We start from the raw sequence: 27914 nt of genomic DNA, 5'->3' as shown, positions 1-27914 counted from the left end.
AGCGCGCGCGCCCCCTGCGGGCGCCGGCGGGGCGGCGCAGCCCCCATGGAGCGGGTGAGCGAGGCCGCCGCCTGCGGCCCCTCGTCGGGCTGCTACACCTACCAGGTGAGCCGGCACAGCGCCGACGTGCTGCACAGCCTCAACCAGCAGCGCAAGAACGGCGGCCGCTTCTGCGACGTGCTCCTACGCGTGGGCGACGAGAGCTTCCCGGCGCACCGCGCCGTGCTGGCCGCTTGCAGCGAGTACTTCGAGTCGGTGTTCAGCGCGCAGCTCGGCGACGGGGCAGGTGGCGGCGGCGGCGGCGCGGAGGGGAGCGCGGCGGAGGCGGCGGCCGGAGGGGCTGCAGCGGCGGCCGGCGGCGCCCCCGGGGGCGGGCGGGAGCTGGAGATGCACACCATCAGCTCCAAGGTGTTCGGAGACATCCTGGACTTCGCCTACACGTCGCGCATCGTGGTGCGGCTGGAGAGCTTCCCGGAGCTCATGACGGCCGCCAAGTTCCTACTGATGCGCTCCGTGATCGACATCTGCCAGGAGGTCATCAAGCAGTCCAACGTGCAGCTCCTCGTGCCCCCTGCACGCCCTGACATTATGCTGTTCCGTCCGGGGGCTGCTGACCTCGGCTTCCCTCTTGACATGACCAATGGTGCCGCTTTGGCACCCAATGGCAATGGCATTGCTGGCATGCCTGAAGACGAAGCCACGCGGGCTGCGCTCACGGCTGCGCAGTCCTCCCTACCTGTCCTGCAGGGTGTGGACCGCCTGCCCATGGTGGCGGGACCTCTGTCCCCACCGCTGCTGGCCTCACCCTTCCAGAATGTTGCTGCTAGTGCCCCCACTTTAAGCACCAAGAGGGGCAGAGGGCGTCCCCGTAAAGCCAATCTCTTGGACTCCATGATGTTTGGTACCCCAGGGGGCCTGCGAGAGGCTGGTATCCTGCCTTGTGGTCTCTGTGGGAAAGTATTCACGGATGCTAATCGTCTTCGGCAGCACGAGGCTCAACATGGGGTGACAAGCTTACAGCTGGGCTACATAGACATCCCACCCCCACGACTGGGTGAAAACGGTGTTCCTGGTCAGGATGACCCCGATGCACCTCGAAAAAGAAGCAGGACAAGGAAACAGGTGGCATGTGAGATCTGTGGCAAGATTTTTCGGGATGTGTACCACCTGAATCGGCACAAGCTGTCACACTCTGGCGAAAAGCCTTACTCTTGTCCGGTGTGTGGCTTGCGGTTCAAGCGAAAAGACAGGATGTCCTATCATGTTCGATCGCATGATGGCTCTGTGGGAAAGCCCTACATCTGCCAGAGCTGTGGAAAAGGCTTTTCCAGGTAAGAGGATGCTTGTATGGACCATTGACACAAAGAGAGACCTATAAAGTTGACTTTCCTATCTCTTGGAAATGTACTTAGGATAGTTTGACTGTTCCGCTTTAAAATGTTTCAAGGAGTGAGACTTCCATCATTTCCTCTGGGATGCTATTCTGCAGTCTCTTGGAAGGGTTTAAAAGTAATTAAGACATTGAACTGGGAGTCAGCTGGCTTCTGGCTAACGTTCCCAGCTTTGTCCCAGAGTTGGTTGTATGCGTGTCCTTGGGCAAATCAGTTAGTCTTTCTCCCTCAAATGACTCTTCTGTGAACTGGGTATTGAAATAATTACCTGCCTCACAGAAGTGTCTTGAGAACGCTGATGTGTAGGTAGTTTGAAGGTGCTGTTGAAGTGCAAAATAATACATCTCAAGATTATTATTTTTCTCGTATCCATTTTAAATTTTCTTTTTCTTAACTTCCCTTCATTTCTCTTAGTTCGTAATGTTTTTTATCACCCAAATGTGAAGGAAGAGGTGAGATTTCAAAGGCTGCAGCATCAAGTGTCTTTTAATACATGATCTTTGTGTCCTTTGGGTTTACATCCTTCTGAAGGGGATCCTGTTTCTGCCCTGCAACATACGTAAGATCTGTGCATTTAATGTTGCTGATTTTTTGTTGTCGCTGTTTGTGGGAGCTAATTTAATAAGTAGTTTGGTACACGTAGTTGTGTTAGTGGTATTTTATAGTCTGAGTGAATGAATTTGAAACTTTTTTTGAATTTTGCCGCTCGCTTTGAGTGTAGAAGTAGTGGGGGGGAGGGGGATGCATACACTGCTATTTCTGTACCAGCAGTCGGTTTTCTACAGCACTTGATATCTCTAACACGAGGGAAGGAATCGAGGTCTCAAAACAAATCAAAAGGCCACCAGGCTGTGTAAATTGTGGAACTGTGCCCCTTCTTTCTTTTTGATAGAGGGACTTTCTTTTATTGAAATAAATTATGAAAATGTAGCCCCCCCCCCCCCTTCTTCTTTTAAATTGGCGGTAATTAGGGATGCATCTTCATAAGGACTGCAGATTCAGTGATGGAAGGTCACAAAATGAAAATTTCATCTGTGGCTAGAAGTCAAAGTACTTTTCTTATAGCACTATCTGGGATCATGTGCCAAGTTTTATTGTTTTTACTGACACTTAAAGATTTCTGCTGTTGCTGAATGAAAGGTTTTTGTCATTAAGGGGAAGTGAGAAATACATGTTGAGTTCCTATTTTCCCCAGTAAGTTAATGTGAACAGGTAGGAATGCTGTTACAAAAATTAACAACAAAACTGTTTTGTGTGTCTGTAAAACCGAAGTATGAATGAAAACCAGAGACTGTTAAGTTTCAGTATTCAATCTTAGGAGCAGCCAGAGGAAGTTGGAAGTGTGATGTCTCTTTTTAGTGTCCTTTCCTGTATTCAGTAGTGCAGCACGTGAGCTTGCTGGGCTTGAGGTACCCAGAAGGACCCCAACCAGTCTGTCCGGTTACACCGCTCCAGCCCAGCGCTGGAGCATCGGGTGTAAGAGCCTCACTGCAAAGTCCAGCCTATTTTCTGTCTGCAGTGTGTGAATTCCATCCCGTGCCCTCTCATTGGTGCAGCGGGGAAGTTGGGGGAGGAGAGGGTGGAGAAGTTGTTTCCAAGCAGTTTTGGTCTCATACAATGAAAAGCTTTCTTCCCACTAGGAGAAACTCCCACCAGGACAATCTGCAGCTCTTCAGTCCTTTCTTCTTCCAAGTAGGCTTTGCTGGTTGTGAAGAATGGTCTAACTTTTTACAGTAATAATTTGCTCTTCCATTGCACCTTCTAGTTGGAACGTTCAGAGCACTTTATTTGTATTAATGCAGTCTCCCTACCAAGTTGTAAGTTAGGACTATTTTTTCATCTTGCAGGTGGAAAATGTGTCACAGCAACAGAGTTTAGATAGTTTTTTTTGCAAGAGATGTTTAAAATTGGCTTTTTTTCATCTGTGTTTAGGACATAAACCAAAAGGGTCTGATTTTCAAATATTAAGCAACTGTAAATCAAAGTGCCTGATTGTTAAGGTCTAAATAAGATTTTGGATGGGGATGTGCAGGTTTGAAAATCATAATTTGTATTTCCTGTTTCCTCTGATCATTCAGTCATGATTTCTTCCTGAGGAGAAAATGCTGCCTTTTTAGCAAGTTGGAGAGGGTACATAAGGTAGAGTCCCAGTTGTTGGTGATCTGGTTCTTGGAAAGTTAAATATCACTACATTTGTCATAAATGCAGCACTGGGATTTTTTTTTCTTTTCTTGTTAAAATTGTAACTTTATTTTTAGTATTTGTTTTAAGTGTGCTTATGTGTATTTTCCTTTAAGGCCAGACCACTTGAATGGACACATCAAACAGGTGCATACCTCAGAGAGACCTCACAAATGTCAGGTAGGAGCCAGACTGATGTTGTGGGTAATGTTTGGCATTGCATTTATGTGTACAGACAATTTTGAAGTATCAGTAGGAATACCGTGTATATGTGATTTGGGATAAATGTTTGTAAAGAACAGTGTTCCACAGTGACATCTTCTTTACCTCCCTCCTGTCCCCCCTTGCCTCATCTACAGCTTTGGTCCTCCTGCTTCCCCCCCTTCTACCAGATGTTCTTCCCTACTGTGCTGTCCCAGTCTCACCCTGGATCTCTTATCCAGCCACCTGGGCTTGGAGTCAATGTCACTGATTATTCCCTCCCTCTTTTTTAAATTGCAGTTGTTGCCATCAGGAGGCTCCAATGCTGACTTCATTTTTTTAGAATAACTTCAATAAATAATTAGTAAACTGTAATTATCATAACTTGTCTAGATACTACTTTTTTACATTGCATAGCTGTCAGAACATTGCACTGAGCAAAATTGGAAGCTTTTTTTAATCTCAGAGAGAATATAAATAATGGCATCACAGTATCCCTTGTTGTACAATGTCATAATGTTGTATATAGTTTTTTACAGTTAATAAGGTTTGAAAGACCAAATGAAGGAAGACATTTTATAATCCATTCATAGAGAGATTTAAAAGGTGCCTGGAAGTATCAATTAAAACAAAGTTAAGAATCAGCTTCCACCATCACACATTGCCATCAGAGAGATGTTGGGCAAACTTTCAAAATAGTTGTTGGGCTAACAATCTCCATGCTTGGCTTCTGAATAAATATTTAATATTTATTTAAAGAAGCAGGAGCAAGATTATTTTCTTTTTTTTTTCTTTTGAAGACAGTGAAGGTTAGAGGATTTTTTCTTCTAAAATATTTAACCACGTTTTATGAACTTGGACAATCCTACATGATTGCTGCCTCCTGATCTGCATTGTTTCATGTTTTGACACACCTATATTTCCTTCAAATTGTGAGAGTATCGATACATTTTGAAATTTTAAGAATCCTGAGAAGTTTTCCAGACAGCTGGAGCCATCTAAAGATTTCTGTTGACATCCATATGATCTGTGAAAGCCCAGAACATTTGAAACTCAGGCCATAGAGCTGTCACATTGTCCTAGATAAAGCCTTAGGTTGGCTCAAGCTTCTTGAGATGATTTTATGTGTTACAGATTTATACAAACTGGAAAATTCCACTCATAAAAAAATTCACAATGTGGGGACAGCAAGGGGTCTATGGATGAACTGATGGTGGATGTTTATGTCCCAACATGAACAGACACACCTCAGTCTTTTGCTACTTGATGCCAAGATTACTGGATGAACACTTTAAAAATTACACAGATAGCTATGAATTGTCCTTTGCCAACTGATGAACAACAATTCTTTTATAGTCTAACATTGATTTAAGAATATTAAATATCAACTCCATGTGAATCAGAGGATACACTAAGAGCTCAGAAGTAAAGGAACATGGAAGCTAAGATGGCACAGCCAAGCTCAATGCCATTTCCTTGCACACTTGTATTTCGTGATAGCACTTTCCAAGAGCAGTCTTTCTTACTGTGTTGTCTTAAAGTGCCATAATACTGTATGCACTGTTCATTTCAGTTAAAAGGTACTAGTCTATAGGTTATAATCATCAGGACAGAGTTGAGATTGTCCTTCAGGCTTGTTTTGTTCTTGATTTTTGATTGCTTAGCCCTGCAAAGTTAATTTTTCATTAATCTTAAGGCACAGAAAATTTGTTAATGACCTATTGTGTGTCTTTGCAGAAAATGCTTTGTAATATCCTATCAGATTTAGAAGGTCTTCTTGAATATGCACAGATCTGCTATACATTGTAGAAACCACAGAAGGGGTGCAGTCACTCAAAACTTGTTTCAAATCTGAAAACTGATGTATAAATTGATAAAGTTCTCCCTGTGATTATCTCATAACCAGTTACACATCTGTTCCATTATATATATATATATATATCTAACACAGGATCTGGCCACCAAGAAGGAAAAGAGCTTAATATTGGCATGTTGTTTCCCCTTTTTCCATTCTCTTTTTCCACTGATTTTGTTTGGCAAATTAGTTCCCCCTGAGAGCAGCCTGAACAGCATTGAGCATCATTTTTGAATCTTTTCAGTTCCTGTTGAAAATTCCTGTTATTGTCATGCTTTGTTTATGTTTACTGGAAAAGAGAATTAGCCTGTCAGTAAACAGAAGAGCACTCCAGAATCCTCTATTGCAATGGCATTTTTGGAATTTGTGCTCTGTTATGATTGAAACAAACGGGCCATTTACCTGAGCTCTTATGTATCTTTGCAAACCGGTGATATGTATGTAATGTTTCATTGGTGTGGCATCACAGTACACTTTGGAATACCAAAACGAAAGTGGGAAGGTGTCAACCCAACTTCAGAATAAATGAAAGTATGAGAAACGGGACAATTTTAAGCTGAACATCCCTGCAACAGCTGTAGTTTTCAGTGCTCAGTTTGTAATCCTACACTCATCCCCCTGAAATAATGGCTGTGCTTCTCAGATCTTTCACAAACAACCTAATTTCCAGTACCTGTAGTACCTGATGCCAAAGTCTTGACTCCAGCTTTTTCATTACTGTTAAGATAGACTCAGATTAGGGAAGATCTCCAGAGAGCCAAAGCAGCTGAGAAATCAGATCCAAGGAGTTGTCCAGGTGTCTGGGCAAATGGTACTCTGGATCTTTTCCCTTGGATGGTTGCACTGGTGAATTTATTTTTTTTTCCCCAGTCTGACAGTTGAGTCCTGGCTATAGGAGAAGGAGTGAGTCAGTTTTGTGGCCAGAATGGGGCAGCTCAGTTATTGACCCCATGGGATGGGGTGAAGCTGTCAGCTTTGGCGTGTCCATGTATGAAAGTCAGGCTGCAGTTTGGGAGCAAACAGTGATCTGAAAATTTGTAGACGTGAAAAGAACAAGGGGAGAAAAAAGAAGTTTGCTTTTCTCAGAGACAAGACAGGTTGTTGTGGCACATTAAATAACCAAGAAAAATATAGGTTAAATTAAAACACAACTTAATTGGCATCCCAAGTCCAGTGCGTATCCCATTGATTTCAATGCAGAATGAGTTTCTTCCTGTCCTAATTTCTCTTACTTCCTGCCTATTAGCAGGAAAATGGCAGCCACCATGGAATAAGCTCAGAGACATCCACATCCATAGAAAAGTTGAAACTTCAAGAGGTATTTCTTAAACAATGTTTTTTAAACTTTATATATTCTTTTTGATCTATTTATATACCTGTGCATTGTTTGATAGGAAAGCACTGGAGAGTTTTCTTCTGTGATTAACAATTAATGATAAATACTTAGCACTCATTTAGCACTTCACATCTTTCATAAAATAAAACTTTTTTTTTCTCTATACCTTTTATAAATATTAACTATTTGAATATTAACTTTGGGGTTTTCTTTAACCCTAGTCCTGTCTCCCATTGTTATGATTCAGCTAAACCGGTTCTTGCTTTCTCCAATGGACTTAATTATTGTTTTTAAGCTTTGTTGCAGATATATTTATATATAGCTTATCCAAAGGTGAGCTTTACACAACTCAGCAGCAACAGTGAAAAATCAAACACATAAATTATTATATTGTTTTTTCCTAAGCTTTCAACTTGCTAAGTTCACTGTGGGATAGATTTGGTTTTACGTTGGCATCGCTGTATTTATGTGATTTGTCTCTGGTCTGCTTCTCATCGGCTAATGCACTCCCAGTGCTCGGGTATGGACCCTCCTGCAGCTCCATAGCTTATAGTTAATGATGATGGATCTCTTGGCTGTCATTGTTGATAGTCTAGTCATATATCTTTAGCTGATATCCAACAGATTGATTAGTATCAGGGCTGCAATCCTGCCTTAAGAGAGTGCTTACCTCTAAGAACGCTTTAGTAAGTGAAAGCTGCACCTCTTTTGCTCAGCGCTGTGTACTGAGATTACAAAGGAAGAGAAATCTTTCATGTTCAAGAATTTGCCTCTTAAACCTCAATACTTGTAATTTATAAATCTCTGTCTGGTGGGCCTAATTAAACTGTGTATGTCGCAGAAATCCAGATAATTTTACTGTTGCCTTTTAAATTTCATTAAGTTCTGATCCTCTGAGGTGTTAAGTCTTGTACTTGCTGCAGAGCAACCTCATCTTCATGGGAGTTTTCCACACTTAAGCATCTCATAGGATTGAATGAGTGTAAAGCCTGTTGAAATTGATAGGTGCTTTTCAGCTGCTTTCAATGGTTTTTGGATTAAGCTCTTGCTTAACTGAATTTTATGTAATTACGTTATCCTCTTCTGTATTATCAATTTCACTTACTTGAATTATAATTTTGGAATTTTACGAAGATTGTTACTTTAACAAGTCTTGTCTCTATTGAAGCAGTGATTTGATTACACACTGATATTTAAAAATACAGATTATACCCAGTTTCCAAGACATTGAACAGCCTCATATTTCTTTGGGGATTCTGGTTATAGCTCTTAAAATTGTGTTATTTTATATGAAGTTGGTAAAAACAAAACACTGTACACTCTTGAATGTCACTGCACCAGCTTGGTCTGGTCATTCTGATGTATGTTTGCTTTTCTTGCACTTATGAAATGGTTTAGACTGTAATAACATGTGCAGCATATTGCTGGTGATTTATTTCCCTTCACACATTAGAGACAGAACAAGCCTTTCAGAACTGGCAGGCCACTGTAACAGGCTGTGGGCACAGCCTGCCTGCCCACTGCTGGGGTTATAAAAATGGGAGGGAGCCTTCACTTATCAGACAGATTTCAGCTGGAAAGTGGGAAAATAGAATCAATATTATGCAAAATCAAGCTTGTTTTGTGGTAGTAAGTGGAATATGTTACCTTGACCAGGGGTAAGTTAAAACAGATTACAATGTCATGCATTGACAAATGCAACTGCTCAGTTTTGAGGCTTCACTTCTACAGTTTGTCTGCACTGCTGCTGTGGATACCAGGATGACTCTTCTACTGTCTCTTGTCATTGTCATCCCAGATAATTCTCTGATCCTTTGTTTGTGTATCTTCACACTCCAAAAGAATTCTGTGTACTGAAGTGAGATTTATCTCATCAAAGAATAGAATTTAGGAAAATGACAGAGAGGACACTTGAGTGGTTTAAAGTGATTGGAATGGCTCAGTGGAATGGCAGAACTTACTGTAAGTGGAACAAGGTGGCTTCTGCTATTTCTTCTGTTAAATATTACTTAAGCCTTTAGTATCTTCACCCTCAGAAAGGAGCTAAAGCCTTACAAGTCTATCTTGGTGTAAGTTTTACTGTCTGTAGTGTATCAGAGCTGTTTTCTTGCTGCTTTAATTCTTTTGAGTAGTAGCATTACATCTTGTGCAATGCATTGGCGTTCTGAGCTTTTCATCTGGGGGAAAAAGGCTTGTGCATCATGTCATTTTTTGTGTTTGCACAGGATCTAAGGTATTTACTCTATAGAATACTAAATATATTCAACAATATCAGTGCTGTTAGCAGAGCTGATGAGTCACATGGTTCTCGTTATACCTGCAGACTTGTAATGCTTCCTTTGCCACTCGGGACCGGCTGCGCTCACACCTGGCATGTCACGAAGACAAAGTTCCATGCCAGGTGTGTGGGAAGTACTTGCGAGCAGCATATATGGCAGATCACTTGAAGAAGCATAGCGAAGGACCAAGCAATTTCTGCACTATCTGTAACCGAGGTAATGAAGAAACTATTTTTTTATTCCAGTGGGATGGGACAGCACTTGAGGGGAGCTGTATGGCTGCGTGACTCTGCAACAGGAGGAGGTTGTACCCTATTTGTGTACATACTCTGCCTTTCCTACTGACTACTTAACCCTGAAACTGATGGAGTATAGGTCTAGCCTTTTCACATGGCAGATAGTTCCCAAAGAAACTCGTTTTATATCTGAAGCAAATTTTATTTGCTAAATTGCCAGATCCATATACAAAATAACCATGATAAGTTGCCTTGCTGCCATTCAACATACATTTTTGTTTTTCTATACCTGATTAGATTTAAGCTCTTGCAGTCAGTTTGGAAGAAAAATGTTTTTGTATCTTTGAAATGCACATTAAATTAAAAATCATACACTGAACATAAATCTACATTATATTACCAAGTCTTAACCTCCTGGTGCAATAGAGTCAAGCTGCTTCTCCCTCTTAACACAAAAAAACTGTTTTGTACTAATGTACATTTCTAAAACATGCTTTGTAAAGAGCACTAGAAATGTGCTTTACCTTTATTTGTACAAATACAGCTTTTCACAGTTGGAAGGGACCCATAACAATCACCGAGTCCAACTCCCTGCTCCGTGCAGCACCATGTAATACTAAACCATATGACTAAGCTTACGAAGCTTTTCCATCTGTTTGGGGTACTCTTCAGTTGGAGAGAGTTGGAAATTTAGGCTTTGTGGGATGTAAGGCAAGCTGGAAAAATTATTTTGACTTATTGGTGACTTTTTTGTGAGGGATTAATTCACAGGTTCAGAATGCCTTTTTGGCTCACACAGGTATACATTGCTAGTAGGTGTTAGAAGAGATTGCTGTGTTTTGGGATATTTTTTTTCCTGTGAGTTTTTTTCCTGACATGTGTTCTGTTTTCTAGTTTAAGAGAGGTGAAATCTTTTGAAAAAAATTAAGCTCTGCTGTGTTTAATGTGCAGACTGTACAAGGAGCTTTTGGAGTTGATGAGTGATGAGACATTAAATTGCAAGGGAGGTGTTACCACTAGTTGAACAGCCTGTGAATCCTGAAAGTGATGTTATGAGTGTGAGTGGAAAAGGCATCTGGGTTGAAAATCTTAAGGTTTTAAAGCTCTAGGTAGATGGTGTGAAATGAAGCTTGCCCTCCTTTTCAGCTGAAGGCCTGGCTTCTGAAAAACGGCTTAAGCTTATCCTGATTCTTTTTGTGACAACAACATGGATGATACTGTTTGAGATCCAGGCGCTCTCCTTCTGTTGAACGTGGTGTCAAACAAACTCAGATGGGTTGGGAGGAATTGTCTTGTTCCCACGATTTGTAAGCTTGAATTTCAACTTAACTACCAGTGGATGTCACTGCAGCTCTTCAGAAATGGAGCCAGTGTGACAAAGACAGACCCGGTATTCAAACAATAAAATGACTGAGTGATTTATTCACATTTTACAAATCTAAATGTACAGTGGCGATTTAAGTAAAATATATACTTTGCTGTAGAAGGATAGGGAACCTGTTGTACAGGTTCAAACTTCAAGCAACTGCTTTCTTCTTAGAGTTTGTGTATTTCATGGGAGTTATTGGAATTGTCTGCTGTGAATTTCAGTTCGCATCAGGATTTCTAAAATGTAATTATGAATAATGTTTAACAGGAAGTGTTAAAATTCATAGAAAGGGGAAGCTACAGACTGGATTTGTCAAACAATTGCGTTGTAAACTCGTTTTATGCTGTAAATTTTGATTATAGATTTGTGATCAATGACAGCAGATTTTTTTAATCCTAGATGTTCTAGAATCGAAGTATAATGCTTATTGTTTTAAACAGTTAATTTTTAAATTGTTGAGCCTGGCAAGATGAAGTCTAATGGAAAATTTCTGGATTAGAAATATCTATTTGATAGGTATTGGTGCAGTCAGAAGCCACACACAGTGACCTGATCACAGCTGTGCCATGGCTGAGGTGCTTGTGCAGTGTGATTTTGTTTATTCTTCCCTTGGCTAATATGCTGATGTATTTTTTAATTGAAACTTAGCTGGTTCTGGATATAGTAATTGTCAGCCTCTGGATATAGTAATTGTCAAGCAAGAATGCTCTACAAGCTCAAGCTGCTTGTGGAGAGAATTTTGGATGTTGGCCACTTAAAAAAAAAGTGGATGAAAAGGTGACTCTACACAGCTCAACACTCCCAGTGCTAATAACAGAGCTTAGACTTCCTCAGTTTATCCTGCTGGGCTGAAGGCTTTCTGTGGAACTTAATGAAGTGTATTACATTGTTTTTAAGGTTTAGTGGGTTTAAGAGATGTGGATGGAACTCAGTACCTGGCAGAAAGCAGTAGTCAATGGTTTGCCATGTCACGTGGCTCATTTGTTTATCATACTTACTTCTTTTACAATGTGGCAGTATGATTTTAAAGAACTATGAGCTGTGATTTGATGTTTTATCCAGGTTGTTTCCTTACTTGAGGTTTTTATGCTTAGAGCAATCATGGAAACAATTAAATCTTGTTAAATCAGGGAAACAGTGAAGCAATTTGGAGGGGTTTTGTGTTGGTTTTTTTTTCCCCCCCGGGGATTTTGGGGTTTGTTTTGGTTTCTTTTTCTTTTTCTTTCTTGGTTTGGTATTTTGTTTCATTTTGGTTTTTTTTCTTAAAGAATTTGTCTAAATTGTGCTTAAAAAACTAATCCTCAAGCCTCACTTTTTAAGACAAATTATCTTTAATGAGTTTAAATAAAGAAGACATGCTCCTGATGCGTTGTTACACAATCTTCTATTGCTATCCTTAGGAACTTTATTTGCTTGTGTGGGCTTTTTCAAAGAATTCTAGAGATTAATGACTTAGGCAGGTCTAGAGCTGATACTTAGTAATAACATGTACAGTTCAGAAGTCTGGGTTTATGTTTCAAACACATACAGATTGTTTCACAGAATCAGATTAGTTAGGAAAAGGGTAAATATTCCAATCACAAATGAGAAATTATTTTCACGATGAGTTCTTGTACATTTCATGGTGGCAGAGTCCATTAAAGCAAGACACATTCTCCTTATGTTCCAGCTAAATCCAAATTACAATTTTTGAACAAGGAGCATCCTGCAATTATTTCTACAGTTTATCTCCTTATAAATCTTATCTAAGATATCAAGGGGTAGGTCCCATTTATATAAAGGAGATAATTTCTTCTCTATACATATTTTTAATATTGGTTGTTCTGGTATGAAGAAATAATCTGCCCTGCAAAGTAGAGAGATGTGTATGAGTAAAGTAATAAATACATTCCTTCTCTGGAAAACACTGCCACTTTATCCTCTGGATTAGTCTGACTTTCCTCTGAAAGAGACTTTTAAGAATGAAGGATTATGGTTTATGAACCCCCATCTTCCTAGGACAGGCATTCATAATTAAAGTCTGGTGGAGATAAAAAGACCAGTGCTACGTGCTTCAGGAAAAAAATAGGATGAAAACAACCTCAAAAACATCTCTCTTGAAACAGTTTCCCACGAAGCAATTGGCATTCTTACGGTTTTGATGGAAGTTGATGACTCACATGTTCATCTGCCAAGTGCATAAAGGGGAGTTAACACACTTTGCAGCAGTTTTCATTATATAAAACAATGTACTCTACAAAAAAGAACTGCAGAGTTCAGAAAAAATATTGTGTGCAGAGATTAAAAGTTCAGATTTTCCTGTGTCAGTTGTGGTGTAGAAAAACACTGAATACCTGCATGTAGTCCTTTTATAATGCTTGGCAGTGAGGTTTTAATGCATTGCTCCATCAAAGAGGTTGATCTCAGCATGCATGTGGTTATTAGCCACACGTGTGAAATAAGGAAAGTACCTCATAGGTGGAAGTGTCACCATTATTATCTGTACACTGTGCCCTTTTCTCTACCAGTCAGAGGATTGTTCTTTCAGGTCTACAGTGGGGTTTTTTTTGTATTTGTAAGAATATATTCTCTTGTTGCACAGTGAGATTTACAATGCAACATTTTGTGTCTGAGGGTAGGTCTTGCATTATTTCAGAGGATCATATCCTTTCTTTAATTCCCCGGATGACTTGGCCTTGGTGATTCTCCTCCATTGTGTTTTGAGAGTGGTATGATCTTGGTTTCTTCAGTTGTGATGTATCTACTTTTCTGTACTTCTGTCTTCAGCTCAGGGGTCCACAGGAACTACCTCTTGTTCATTCTCAGCAACCTGCTCCTTTTCCCTTCAGCAGGTTGCTGTGGAGTTCTTGCTTTGCAGGTCCTGTATATATAATTCTTAATAACCCCTGGATGAAAGTCAGGATAGAGGGATATTCTGCGTGCTAGGCACAGGGAAATTTAGTGTAAAGCCACATTCATTATTAAATTCAGCACCTGAAACTAGCAGCTGCAATCAGAAAATCCACCCCAGAGAGGTGTGTAGTATTTGTTTTGCAGCCTTCCTAATATATTATTATATATTATCAAATGTAAATGCAGTTATATCACTACAAAAATGGCTTTATGGCAGAATATCTATTCATATTTTAAGCAAAATCTTGTTTTGAAAGTTCTCTTGCAAGGACTTGTGCTGTAAAATATTGGTTTAAAAAAATCTAGGGCTTGGGTTTTCTCTCTCCAGAAAGGGAACCTGCAACTGTGGGTCTGTGATGGTGAACCTTGTGTTGTGTTCTTAGTTGTTAGTGGAAAATGTTTCTAACATGAAAGTGCCATAATACTCTGTTCAAAATAAAATAGAAAATTAATCTGGTTGGTGGTGGTAGCTTTACCTCTGTAGGAATTCGTTAAAACTCTGTCCTCTTTGTGCCTCATATATGGTCCAAAGGTACTAGTAGTAATTGCAAATTTTATTGAGGTTGAATTTAAAAACATTCCAAAGTATATGTGAGATAATTTATTGCATTAAAGAGAAACAACATATTTGTGAGACTTTAAAAAAACATTTTAAAAAGCACATGCACAAATGTGAAAAAGTGGTTTGTTCAGAAATCAATTGTTTGATATATATATGTTTTTATTTTCAGTGTTTGGTGCTTACAGATCAGAGCTAATAAAAATAGCAAAATTTATTTTTAATATTTTTTGTCAACTCTAGACAAAATATGAGTTCTAGTATACTTTTTAAAACTCAGGATGAGCTAACTGCAGGAAATGTTTTTCAAAAACTACTATAGAGCAAAACTGTATACCTTAAAAGGTCAATAGTTTCAGCTTTCTGCCTTCTAGAAGTCACTATAAGTGCTAGAAACCTAAAGGAAAAGAACCTATGGCACTAAAAACCAGTGAGGGTTGTTACTAGATAGCATTCCTTCAGATCTTAACAGCATAAAATCAACTAATTGGAGCTATCTTCCTAAGTATTATCAGATGAAGAAAGCATTTTTAATTGAAATAAATAAACCAGCACCAAAATGGTGAAGAGACATGGGTGCCTTTTTGTATGATGTCTCTTCTGCCTTTTTTTCCAGAAAGTTTCATGTCACCTGCTAGGTTTGCTTACACAGAATTTGTTTTTTAAGGAGGCTGTTCTCTCTTTGTGACTAACAAAAAGCAAACTCAGTCTGATGAAAAGTGCATTGCATTACTGCCTGACGATGACAGGACTCCTATGTGAGCATGTCAGAGGGAGCTGGTGGAACAGCAGCTTTGCAATAGGGAGCAGGAGCAAGAGAAAGATTAAAGGAACAGGGAAGGCAGATGTGTGTCTTTGCTGGTGGCAGGATCTCATCTCCTTTTATCTTGTTTAGGTTTCTCCTCTGCCTCCTACTTAAAGGTCCATGTTAAAACCCACCACGGTGTTCCCCTTCCCCAGGTCTCCAGGCACCAGGAGTCCATCCCGAATGGGGGAGCAGCGTTCCACTGCGTCAGGACCTATGGCATCAAAGGCAAGAGACTCGCTGCTCTGCACCTTGCTGCTCTGTGCAGAACTTTGTGTTGTGGGGTGTTGGGCTGGGCACGAGAAAGGGGAGGGAGGAAGGACAGGGAAAATACTGGAGAGAAGCTTAGGGAGATGCAGAGAAAGTCCATAGCATCACGTAGGATGTAATACCTGTCATTGGATAGCCAATTTAACAAGTCTAGAGGAAGGAAATGGACACAGAAGAGTATGTGAAGTTTTGGTAGCTTCTTCAATTTGGAAGATTGAAAAAGCCATGTTAGTTCATCTTGAGCATCTTCCTTGGAGCAGTCAACATCTGAACTTTGCCCAAGGGCAAGTTTGTTAGTCTCACTCCGCTTGAGTCTCGCGTCAGTCATACCCTGTTTCTGATTTTAATAGGAACCATACTGTACATGCAGCCAGCTGTCTGTAGCTAAACTTACACTTCTAAATGCAGTTGTTGGGGAGGAGAGGTAAAGGGTGGTAATAGCACTGGTGCTTTCTTGTTGGTTTTGACATTCATTCAGCTTGGGGGGGGGAGGTGAAAAAGATGTTATTGTAAGCATAGCTGAGGAGTATTTAGCTTCTGAATAAGTAAAGCAGTGTGTTTACCTGTGTAGAATAGTTTTTTTGCTTCTTGGCTTGAGCTGTCAGTATTCCTGGTGAAAGTGAAACAACAGAAAGTTCTTCAAAGCCACAGTTGTTCTGTTTCTTTTCTTGCCCAAGAGAGCACAGTGGGCTGGGTTAAACAAAGTGTGTGCCAGCAGAAACCTTGAGTTGTGTAATTTTTTCTGTTGAAGTCTTGATAGAGTTATTAAGAAGCCCTTTAGTTTTGGGTGGTGTGCTGACTTAACAAGAGATTTATTCCAGCTCAGTGGTGTATTGATTTCATGCATATCCTGTTAGGTTTGTAATGCTGAGTCCAGAGCAGATCTGTCTTTTGGGCTGTGCCAAGTGGTTCTTTGGTGTCTTAGAGTTAATAGTAGCTACAGTCTGTTTGTATCCAGAGACTCCTTTAGTGAGCACGTCTGGGTTTCTCACGCTCATTCACATGCACTGAGCAAAAAAAGTGTGGACAAATTTCCTTGGCATAATGCCAGAGGAGAATGGGGAAGACTCCAAACATACCAATGGCTTTGCCAGGACATATACCCAAATAACTTAGAAACATCCCTAACCTCCCTGCTGTTTCACACTGCAGTATTTAAAGATAGAACAATTTTAGGTTGTGAAGTGAACTTCTAACAGTGTTGCACTTGTAAAAAAGAGTTCCTTGAGACTAAATGGAATTGCACTTCTTAAATTGCAGTAGCGCACTGCTGTTTTGTTGAATGTTTCCAGGTTTCTTCACATCTTGCTGCACCTGTTGTGCTTCATGAAGTTTCTAGGCTCTCCCCCAAAGTATCAACAACGTTTCAGAAGTGTGCAAGTGAATTGCACAGTTGAAAATGCATCATTAGGTCTATCCTTTTGTAGTGTCTGAGGTGTAAACATTGTGAGACATCCTTGGGATTCAAGAAGTGAATAAACCAGAGACCCATTATGGTTGCATTCAGTATCGTGACAAACCCCTAATGAAACCCCAGCTGTTGATAGCAGCCTGGTGGTTTGGAAAGGGTTTTAGAATATGAGGGATTGGATGTTAAGTGTGTATCATTCTGTTGTGACAGGCATTAACGTCATCAGGTGGTAACCAATCTGATTTATTTTAATGCATGTTAAATATCTTCCTTTGGGAGCTAAGATTCTGAAAACTTCTCTCTTTTCTTTTTCCCGTAGAAGGCCAGAAATGTTCACATTCGGACCCGATTGAGAGTTCTGATTCATATGGAGACCTCTCTGACACCAGTGACCTCAAGACTCCTGAGAAACAGAGCACCAATGGGTCCTTCTCCTGTGACCTGGCAGTCAGCAAAAACAAAATGGAGACAGAAGGAGAGAAGAAGTACCCGTGCCCTGAATGCGGCAGCTTTTTCAGATCAAAGTCTTATCTGAACAAACACATACAGAAAGTTCACGTCAGGGCCCTTGGTGGCCCACTGGGGGACCTGGGTCCTGCTCTAGGATCCCCCTTCTCACCCCAACAGAACATGTCTCTCCTGGAGTCGTTTGGGTTTCAGATCGTCCAGTCAGCATTTGCATCATCCCTAGTGGATCCAGAGGTCGACCAGCAACCAATGGGGCCAGAGGGGAAATGAGATCAGCTGGATCTTAACAAAACAGAGCAGCAGTCTGGCTATAATGATAAGATGCTGTGAATGAAAGAGGAAATAATGAAATTTGGTTCTATAGCTGAGAATTTTTTATTCATTTTAGTTTCCCTCTTTGTCTCATGCCCTACCCCACCTTTAAACCTTCACTGGGGAGAGGGAGAAAATGCTTCTTTAGCTGATAAATTACAGAAGATGGTGGCCTTGAATAGGAGGTATGACCCAAAACAAATGGAGCATTAGAGGCTGCTGCTGGTGTTTTCTTTGTGTTCTTCGAGAGTAATCAAAAGTTACCAGCACTGGTCTGAGAATGAGACAGTCCTAGTAACCGAGGCACCTCGGGAGCTGCAGCTACAGGGAGCTGTGATTTTGTTCTCTCTCTAGTCCCCTGCCCTCCCTAAACTCCCCCAGAAAAACAGTAAGTTTAAAAAACACACCCATTATTGAATATAATGTTGAATAAAATGCCCCATGGTTCCTAGCAGGTTACAATGCAGTTGTCCTTTTAAAACCAGAAACATTTCAAGAAGGTGAGAGAATTTGAACCCCTTCTGCCTTTGTGAGGCTGTGAATGCTGCAGCAGGACTGAACTGCTGAAAAAAATCACCTTTCAGAACAGGTTGTTTTTATTACTTTTGACCATTAAACTTGCTGTCAGGTTTTTAATTCTTTATTATTATTATTTTAGGACCTGTTGTAGTGAATTGCTACTGAAAAGCCAGTCTAAGGCGATACACAGAACACTCACAAAGCAGCAGTCACATTAGGGTTAGTATTAATTTTTTTTTTAGATGTACCATAATTAATAACTTGGCTAGTTGGTTGTTTTAAGTCTATGAAAGAAATAGTTTTTATGAAAAAAAAAAAAAAGAAAAAAAAAAAAAAAGGAAGGAAAAATATCCTTACAGTCTGGTTGACTGGTGCTCATTTTTCATGTGGGGACCTAGGGGATGAACACGATCAGCTATCGGGTTAACACTATGTACCACTGACTTGTTTAGTGTGAATAAACCCAGGGGTTCACAGAGTGATTTTGGTTTAATTGGATTGGACTCTATTAAAGAAGTTAGTATGTTACTTTGCATCCCCTCGTTTTGTCTGGTTTTTGAGCAATTTAGCCACCTGTCCAAAAGGTGTGCAAATGAGAGCCAGTAAATAATTTGTGAATCCCACTCTGCACTGTTCTGTATTCTCATTGAGCTGGGCTTTTTGGCCACAGTTGTGCTCTCCTGATCTGTCTGTAGTCAGGTTTGCAAAAGCCACTGTTACTCCTTTCTTTTACAAATGAGGTGGGAATTGCAAACAGCATATCTTTGGAAATTAATTGATTACAAAATGCAAAGAAGCTGCACTCCAGGCTGTTGGACATTCCATTTAATCTGAAAATACCACTTGTGCAGAAATAATATCCTTTCATGACCCTCCCTTTCCTTCCATGTAACTAAGTCATGGTTTTATGTACCAAACCCAGGTATAAATGTTGTTTAACACAGGGTTAGGAGTTAGGAATACTCTGAGTTTTAATTATGGTTCTGCTGTTGATGCTCAAGGTCACATTTCCTGAATTTATTCCTCAGTTTTATATCTGTGAAGAATCTTCTCTACATCATAATTGTTGAGAGGGTTATTGAGCAAAGGTTTAGCAGTGATTTGGTAAACTGCTTTGTGTCTTGAATGTTTCTAAAGGCCACTCTGAAGAGCCCATGTCCTGCACCAAGCTTGCATCCCATGAAACAATACCTATGTCCATCATTAATGTAGTGCTGGAGCAGGACAGGCCTCCTTGGACCAGGTTCTCATTTGCTGCAGGAGATCTGTCTGTGTAAACATGCACAGAGACACAAACTGTGTTTTACCACAGCCTGCATTGCCCAGGTGCTTCTAATTCAAATGCTGTAGCTGATGCTTAAGTGATACTCCCATTTTGTTTTTATGTTAGAATTAGAGAGCCCTTTGTAAGTATATGGATTTTGGAATGACATTCTAAATTCTACAGAGTTAGAAGACCCAGATTCCCTCTTGTAAGAAGCTACTTTTTGTACTTGCTCTCGACTATTATAAATCAAGGATGAATAATCAATGGCTTTCTCTTTATAGCACCAGCACTTTCTAAATTGAGAGCATGTTGCAGTGGACTTGATGTTTTGCTATTAATCTGTGTTGGGAGACTGAAGGACATGTTCTTCTCCAGTCATCTCCTCCCAGAATCCTGGAATAGGTATGAGCCTCATTTAAAAGGAAAAACCAATGAAACAAACAAACCCCACCACTAAAGCTTCATGGAATTGCTCTTGTTGTACTGGTAAGATTAGCAGACAGGTAAAAACAGAACATCTTAAAAAAGTGACAAAACATTTTAAAATACCTTACAAATCTAGTGCTGAGACAACCCTGTAAGCTGCCAAGCAAATCAGGAGAGAGCAGGTTTTCCAGTCAGCATAACAATTTGTTGGGATTAGCAAGGGCAGCTGCAGTCACTGATTTACTAATAGCTCATAATTAATCCACAAGGGATATTTCTGTTGAACTGAGGCTGTATGCTGAAAGACAGAAGGTTTTGTTCCCAGTGTTCCTATATGCACTCAAAGAAGGTGCATTAGTCATAAAATTCAACTCCAAAAGTTAAGTCCAGAGTACAGAATAGTTTCATCCTACATGTAACTCTCTGACTTTAGCGTTACAAGTGGGTTGAATTTTGGCTTTCTCTATCAGAATTTAATTTTGAGTGCTACAGAATTTGACCTGGTGAAACAAAAGAAAAGCCTTTATCTGTAAATGAAGCCTTCTAAAACACTGTGTATTCTGCTTGTCAAAGAAAATGCTTACTAAGTTGTCATGAATACATTGAATAAAAACTACTTACTTCTCAGTCTAGTGGACAGGGAAACAATTAGGCAGGAGGTTAACAGTCCTGAAATGACAGTTCTAGATCATCCTAGTGTAAATGGGAGAGATTTGTACCAACACAGGAGGCTGGTGCAGGCTAGTGCCAGTAGGAGGTTGGGCAGATCTTTAGCTGTGGTGTGTTTTCAGTGCTTTTTGCTTCTTTGGGGGCATACCATTCCATTCTGGGCAGTAATTTAATCTACATGCAAATTCTTTTTATTCTGTACTTTGGGAAATGACTGTTTCTCATAGAACATGAGACAGATCCAAGCTGAAAACTCAGCCTCACAGTTCAGAGTTCAAAGGGAGGTATGTAGCATGCCCTGAGCTGCAGTTTGTTGCTATTACATTTTATTTTTAATTGGCGTGTAAGTGTATAAATGATAGTTCTGATTTGGGCCACTCTCCTTTCCTTGCCTTCCCCTTTGGAGGGACTGCAAGCCAATGTTTGAGTTGCTGCACATGTCAAGAAGGAAACTTCAGTTCATGCAAATTTATATAATCAGACTTATAGTATTTGTTTGTATTATAGGAGTCCCATAACCTCTTATCTGAGGCTCAGAGCCTTGTGTATTAGGTATGATGAAAACATCTTCAGATATTCATAATCTAAATAAAGACAGACAAGAATGGAATAGATGCTTATAAGAGAATGAGTGAAAGATAAAGGACTAAAAACCACTTGCATGCATGCTTAAGTGTTGTGTTAAATGTGGGGGCACAAACTTCAGGCTTCGTTTGTTGCCTGAATTTATAAATGTTAATCCGGAACAAATGCAAGGTGAAGCAATTTTAAGTGAATTTATTCCATACTGAGTTGAATTAGGTGACACAGCCTTGAATTTGTCGCATCTTAAATGTGTGCAAATGGTGTGGCTCACCTGACACATGGCAATGTACATGTGAGCTCTCAATCCTAAGTGATTTGCCCATGATGATATGGGAAATTGATAGCAGAACCAGAAATTGAACACAGAATTTTCCTTCTCTCAATCCAGTGCCTTAATTATAGTAGGGCAAAGTATTATATGTTGGGGGGATGGGTTTTTTTTTTTGGTTTTTAAAGCCTAGAACTATTAAGATGGTGTGGAGTTGGTCTTCCTGCCAATCTTTTGAATTATTGTAAATGCCCAGTCACAATTTTAGACCTGTTTGAGTGCCAGTGACTTAGGGAATATTTGTTATTTCCCATGTATTCCCTGAAATTATTGTTCCTCCCTCAACTGCTGTCAGCAGTAAGGAATGACTTGAATAGAAGAGCTGTGTAACTGAATGTCTATAACTCAACTAATTGAATTGCTAGTATGAAAGCTAACCTAGATTTTGTAGGCTCTGTTGTAACTTTAGTGTCTTGTTTTTTCACTAAATCTTTGTTCCTAGAATTCAATATCTAAACTTACGTCTTGAGTCGGGAGTGGGGTACCACTTTCAGCTTTAATTTTTTTTAAGGTGCTTGCTTGAGGAAGTAGATGCCAAAGTAAACTTCAAAGGAACTCCAGACTTCAGTGTTGGAAGAATGAATGGAGAACAAGAGCTCTCCTTGGGTTTCATGAGAGATAAATGGACAAAGTAAAAAAACAGCCACCAAAATTCTAAGTAATGAAACAGGAAAGGCTTTTCTTTACCACTCACAAAAATAATAAAATATTTTCAGTTGTCACCATGGCAGAACGTCTGAGAGCGAGTGCCAGACAGCACCATGGAATATGCTGGCTTTTTCAGCATTATGATTATACCTTAACAGCATCATCAATACCCAAATGTAAATTAAGCCAGCTTAGTACTGCTCACCTTTTTCTTGGGCACAATACCTTAGTGTTATTTGAATAGACCAGAAGCTCACAGTGAATCTATGAGCTTAGGCTGTCAGTTCTACCCTGAGAGACAAACCAAATGAGCAAAGAGGGGGGAAAAAAAACCACTAGGAAAACTTAAAAACAGATTCTGGAAGGCTCCAGTGTCTCCTGAAAGAGCCATGTTTTTTTATCCTGAACATGATTTTCAAAACAAGATCTTTCAGCTGTTGTGAATGAGCCCTTGGGAACAGATGTGGATTCCAGCCCAATCTGCTGCAGCTCCCTGTCTCTGTGAGAAGGCAGCATGTTCCAGAGCACTGAGCCTGGGAGCACAGGGAGGGACCAGGCAGTGCTCCTGGGCTGCAGGCACAGGTACTGCTGCAGTCAGCACCAGCACTGGCAAAGGGTCGACTGGCTGCTGCCTTCACCCTCATCCTGTGCAGTGTGCTGCCTGCTCAGACGTGTGCAGCTCTGCAAATAACTGTTGGCTGTAAAACAAAGCAGGGAGCTATTTGGCTAAACAGAAAAAAGAGAAAGTACCACTTCAAGAGTGCTATGGCGTAAGTCAGTGATGCGGCCCAGGAGCCCTGGCTGTGAGGGGTTGTGGTGATGGTTGGAATGGTTATGGCACGTCAGTGAGAAACCACAGCTGTGCACTCTGTGGTGGCAGGCAGTGATGGCCTGCTTGCCAAGAATGAACACCCTGTGTCATCTCTAGCCTCTTCCTGTACTGTGTTCTTGTCTGTAAGATGAGATTATGATAACCTTTGGGTAAGAATGTGACATGCTAAATTGTGCTGCACAACTATGCTGCTGAACTCTTACAAATGTTTGGCCTCACTGACTTCAGGTGTAATGCAAAGTTAAACATTTGGCCACATTTTTCCTGAAAGGTGTGATACATAAATTAATTTATAGAGTGCCTGGCACTATTGATCTGCTCTCAGGGTTTATGTGAATGAAGCTTTTCCTGGGTGGCCTCCATACTTGTACTGCAGTTTTGGAGACCTGGAAGTGCTCTGACCTATGCTGAAGGAAGGAGGTAACTGGAGTCTCACTGATGTTCCAGTGACTCCCTCCCAGCTCCTGGGTTCCATGTGGACCATGGAGTCACTTCATGCAGCCACTGGCAGCCATAAATGCTCTTGAGCATCCTGCAGTCACATAGTGACCTTGGGTAAGTGATTTTATAATAAATCAGTCTTATGCTTGCTAATACCTTTTTGGCTGCTGTGTCTACAAACTGGTGCCTTCTCCAGGCAAATTTTACATGCCCTCTGCAAAGTTGTCAGACTGACTGCTGGCTCTTAAGGAATCAACCAAGCCTTGCTCTTGGGCTCAGAATTTTTCTTCGGTACTGTTGTAATCTGAAAGTTTGCTGCAATTAGTGCAAATACCAGAGTAAGAGAGAAAATAAAAGGCTGTTCTTAGATGTCTTGTAGAGTGAACAACTGAAACATGAGTGTGGGATGATCCAGGAAAACTGGCATTTTATCCCTGGCTGCACGCCATATGGAAGAGACAGTGCCTTGGAAGGGAAGGAGCAGAAAAGTTGGCCATTGGCTCTGATGAATCCCAATCCTGCTTCTACTGAAGTTGTTGGGAATCTTCCCATTGTCTTCAGTGGAGCAAGAAAGGATCTTAGGTGAGGATGGATGACTCTTTCCCTACTTGAATGAAGTCTCTTGCCTATTTATGGGCCTGCTTCTATTGAAACCGAGCCTGTTTTAGCCTTTTTGGGTTCTTAGGGACCTGTTTGTATAAAGCAACTTACCTACCTATCTTTTTTTTTTTTTTCTATTGTGTGTATTTTTTGTATGTTCTGTTGGAAGGTGAAGCCTCTGTAGAAGGGGATACAAAACCTGATTTTTAAATAGTAATAAACCAAAAGAGAATTAAACTCTGCAGGCTGCATGCATTCATTTCCTGAAGATGGAGAGTAGAGACCATGAGTGCACACAGAGATGGCCTGGACTTCTTGTATCTCAAAATCTTCCCCTTTTCAGAGACAGCTCTGCCTTTGCACATTTCCACAGCTCTATGTGAGAATTCATAGTGTGGTTGCAACATTGTGTATCAGGATGGTCTTATTTCCACTAGGAAATCCTTTCTCTGGCACTTTGTGGTGAGATTTCTTGTTTTAGGATAAGTGGATGGAGTAACAACTATCTGTGAAATTTGGTATTGTCTTCACTGAATGGCAGTGAAATAAAATTGAGGTCATATAAATAGAGTTTTGCTTCTGGCCTGCCTACCTCAGGTGTTGGTCAAATGCACAGTGTTTTAACTGCATATCCTTATATACTAAAGAAATAAGTGCAAGTATTGAGTGAAATTTTATTAAGCCTTGGTTTCCTCCTGGCTTTTTACCTCCTCATGGTGTTACCAGTTGGAGCCTTAACTATCTGAAAGAATGGCAAACTCAAGACCAAAATAACAGCAAAGGTTTGCCCTGTTCCTTTAAGTAAACATACCTAAAGGAACAGTGTCTTTGCTTTTGTAAAGAGATGTAAAAAAGTCCACGTGCCTATGTCAGTCATGAGAAAGGCTATCTCTGCATGCTTATGGCATGTGTGTGACCCAGTGAAAATACAGATTTGCCTTTCTACACAGGAAAGAAAGGGCAACTTCCCAAAATAAACAACTCCTCCCACAGCCTTCAGACAAACACCTGTGGACAGAGGTCTTCCACAGTACTTGTGTGCCAGTGGTTTTATCTGCTTTCAGATCAGCAAAGAAATAAAATCCAGAGGTGCCAGCTCTGCATTGTAAATGTCCCTGAATCCTGCACTTTATGAAGAAACAGCAGTAGCTCCCCTGCAAGATTTTGGTCTCTGCTTCTCTGCTCACATGTTGAATTACAGAGACCCATTACAAAATGAGTCTCTGCTTCTGTTCATATGTTGATGACTCCAGTCCTAGTCCCAGAGCCCTAGAGAGAGAAAAAAATACATGTTTGGCTTTTTTATGTGTTCAAGTTTATAACCTTACAGCCTTTGTGATGGCTTGGGATAGAGGTCACATGAGTGGTTGTGCTATTTAGAGTAGGAGTTTTGCATATTTAAGTGCAACTTTAACCTCATGAAATGTAACTATTACTGTGGTAATAGTCTGTTATTACTGAAGTTTAAACAGCAGAGTTTTGGGCTTTCACTTCTGTTTGACTATGAAATTGGCTTCCATGGTGAGTGAAAGATTAGTAGAAGGATGTTTAATAATCCCGTCCAATTCACTGGAGGTTAATTTGGAAAGATAGCTTTATTCCTTTTGGCTGAAATCTCCAGATGTTTTGAAGCTGCCTTTTTACATTTCTCATGTGCAAATAATAAACAATTATTTTTAGATAGGCATTTTCTAACAAGAACAAATTGGGTTATCAGAGTGCTTAGCTTTGCCAGGTACTGCTGGGCACAACTGTGGTTTGAGAAACAAGAAAGTTACAAAAGTACTTTTATACTTTATAAAACAACCAAATGACCCATTCTCCTATTTTAATTAATTCCTGCATTAATACTTATTTGTACTTTCATCTAAGTCAGTACTACACATGTAGAACTTGAGAATATCTCATGCATATCTGTCTCCAGGATTCCTTCCCCTACAAAACCATTTCATAAGGTAAGTATTGGATGTCTGAATCTTTCAAAGCACTTTGCAGACATATAATCTTTTCTGCCTCTGTGACAAATAATATTAACATGGAAAATCAAGGCAGAAGCTTGCCTAAGGTCAGGCAAAGATCAGTTAAAGAATTGAGAGTAAGGCTCCTGTTCTTGGCTCAGACTCGTGTTCTCCAAGTAAATCACAGTATCTTTCAAAATAGCTTCCCTTCCTCCACCCTTCGAATGTGAGCTCTGGCTTTTGTCAGTAGCAGCCTGCATCTGTAGCAAAAAAAACCCCAATCAAACTAACCAAAAAACCCAACAAAAACCACTGCAACTGGAGACCAAAACATCTTCAGACAGCTGCACCCAATTGCTAACAATATTGCTATGGTTTGATGGTATCCTGCTACCAGACACACCCACCCACTGGACAGCAGGTAAAGCAGTCTGTGATCCATGGGAATGCTGCAGCCAGGGAAAGAGCTGAGGGATGATCCATGGGGACCTTTGCAACCGCTACAATGGGCCAGTGTGAACACAGATGTATGTCAGCACTTGGGCCCTTCAAAACTGCTGAGAAAACTGGAAAGGCACTGGGCAGCTCTTGACAAAAAAGGGAAAAAAAATGATGCTGTTAGAGAGAACTCAGTGTGTGAAATTTCTGAAATCACTGATTGCCGAGAGTATTTAGTGCTAATCTCTTAATGCTGGAGAAGTGTTACTGCGGTTCTCTCCAGTAAACAATAGGACCTAGATTGCCCTTCCGAGGCCTCTGGCCTTTTATTACAGCCCACACAGAAAACTCATCTGAGAAAGCCCTCTTGAGTTAGTGGAGCAAACTCTGAACCAGTCTGAACCAGTTCAAATATCGCATACGGTTGTTTTGCTTCTGCAGACTTCCTTGTTAGTCCTTGGAGGCTGTGGCTGGCATTTACTTAGCAATAGCTCATGCTGTCAGACTGAAGGGGGAGGAGAAAGCCTCTCCTTGAGCATGTCAGCAGCGCGATGCAACAGTGCCAGCAGATAACTCCTGTCCCTGCACACCGACTCTTTGTAGTCACTGCCTCTGTCGTGATTTTTTGGTTATACTCGGCTCAGTTTCATAAAGTCAATATCTGATCCTTTTGTTACAGCCCTGATGTTCTTCTATTACATTCAAATTGTATCTAGGTTAGAAATGAAACACATTTATTTCCAACTCCTACGTCATTGCTAACAGAAGGCTTTTTACAGTGAGACCCACAGTTGTTTTCATGATCAAGAGAGAAGTAACAAGGAAATCAAACCCCTGCTTTTGTTGGAGTTGCAAGTTCTCAAGTACTTAATAGTGTTTAGTCATATTCGATGCTTGCAGCTTTTTAAGCTTAAGTACAAACTGCTCAAATATTCTGTTCCTGGTGAGGTCTCAGAATTGTACTACCATTAGTCTCAAGCATTTCCATTTATGAAAGAAGCAGAAAATTGAGAAAAATGAGTTTTGGGCAAAACTGGAACAATTATTTTGGTTACCTAGGAAGAAGAAAGGGGAGATTATGGGAACATGACGTATGTCCTGTTACAAGGAGGGCAATGGTCAACTTTTTCCATTTTAAGCAATCCATGTTAATTTGGCTAGGAAAGATTACTCAGATTAGAAAACTCATTTTGTTTACTCCCCTCAGTGTCTTATTTACTAAGATTAAGTAATAAAGCATATTAGTTCTTGCATAGGAGGTTAGATGAACTGCCTGGCAAGATCTGAACACACTTGGCTATGGCCAGAGAAGGAGGGTGGGTTTGATGGCTTCTTGAGGAGTCATTCCAGAGCCATAGATCTGGGGCTGCCTCCCTTGGCACGGAGTGCTGTGCTATATGCTAGATGCTTTTTGTTTCTGTTTATTTTTAATAAAAATCTCAAAACACTTTGAATTTTTCCACAGGTGAAAAAGTAGAACAAACAAGAAAGAGCAGCTGACAGGAGAGAGAGAAAGCAGACATTGTTCATTCTGCAACCTGTATAAAGAAAGGTAGCAGCTCACAGCTGAAACTGCTTCACACTGAGTTTAGGGAGAATGCTTAATGTCCCTTATTCCTAAAAATAGTGTATATATTC

General features: G+C 40.5%; 1 protein-coding gene across 5 annotated transcripts; it reads left to right on the top strand.

Moving 5' to 3' along the window:
- The first annotated feature begins 23 nt into the window (after window positions 1-23).
- On the top strand, window positions 24-27828 carry PATZ1 (POZ/BTB and AT hook containing zinc finger 1). Of its 5 annotated transcripts, none has more exons than XM_086855643.1 (9): window positions 24-1331; window positions 3689-3752; window positions 6875-6946; window positions 9288-9459; window positions 15195-15332; window positions 17105-17487; window positions 18224-18303; window positions 19633-19753; window positions 21871-24117. In XM_086855643.1, exons 1-7 carry the CDS (start codon window positions 46-48, stop codon window positions 18233-18235), a joined length of 2127 nt encoding a protein of 708 aa, XP_086711769.1. In that variant the 5' UTR covers window positions 24-45; the 3' UTR covers window positions 18236-18303; window positions 19633-19753; window positions 21871-24117. The 5 variants fall into 5 exon arrangements, with proteins under 5 accessions (XP_086711769.1, XP_086711768.1, XP_086711771.1 ...); XM_086855642.1 differs by having other exon boundaries at window positions 17105-17953; XM_086855645.1 differs by lacking the exons at window positions 6875-6946; window positions 21871-24117 and adding an exon at window positions 27742-27828.
- Window positions 27829-27914: the final 86 nt, after the last annotated feature.

The sequence above is a fragment of the Cyanistes caeruleus genome, chromosome 18 (genome assembly GCF_971803275.1).
Source record: "Cyanistes caeruleus chromosome 18, bCyaCae1.hap1.1, whole genome shotgun sequence".
Taxonomy (NCBI): Eukaryota; Metazoa; Chordata; class Aves; order Passeriformes; family Paridae; genus Cyanistes; species Cyanistes caeruleus.
This window is presented reverse-complemented; position numbering and strand designations above follow the sequence as displayed.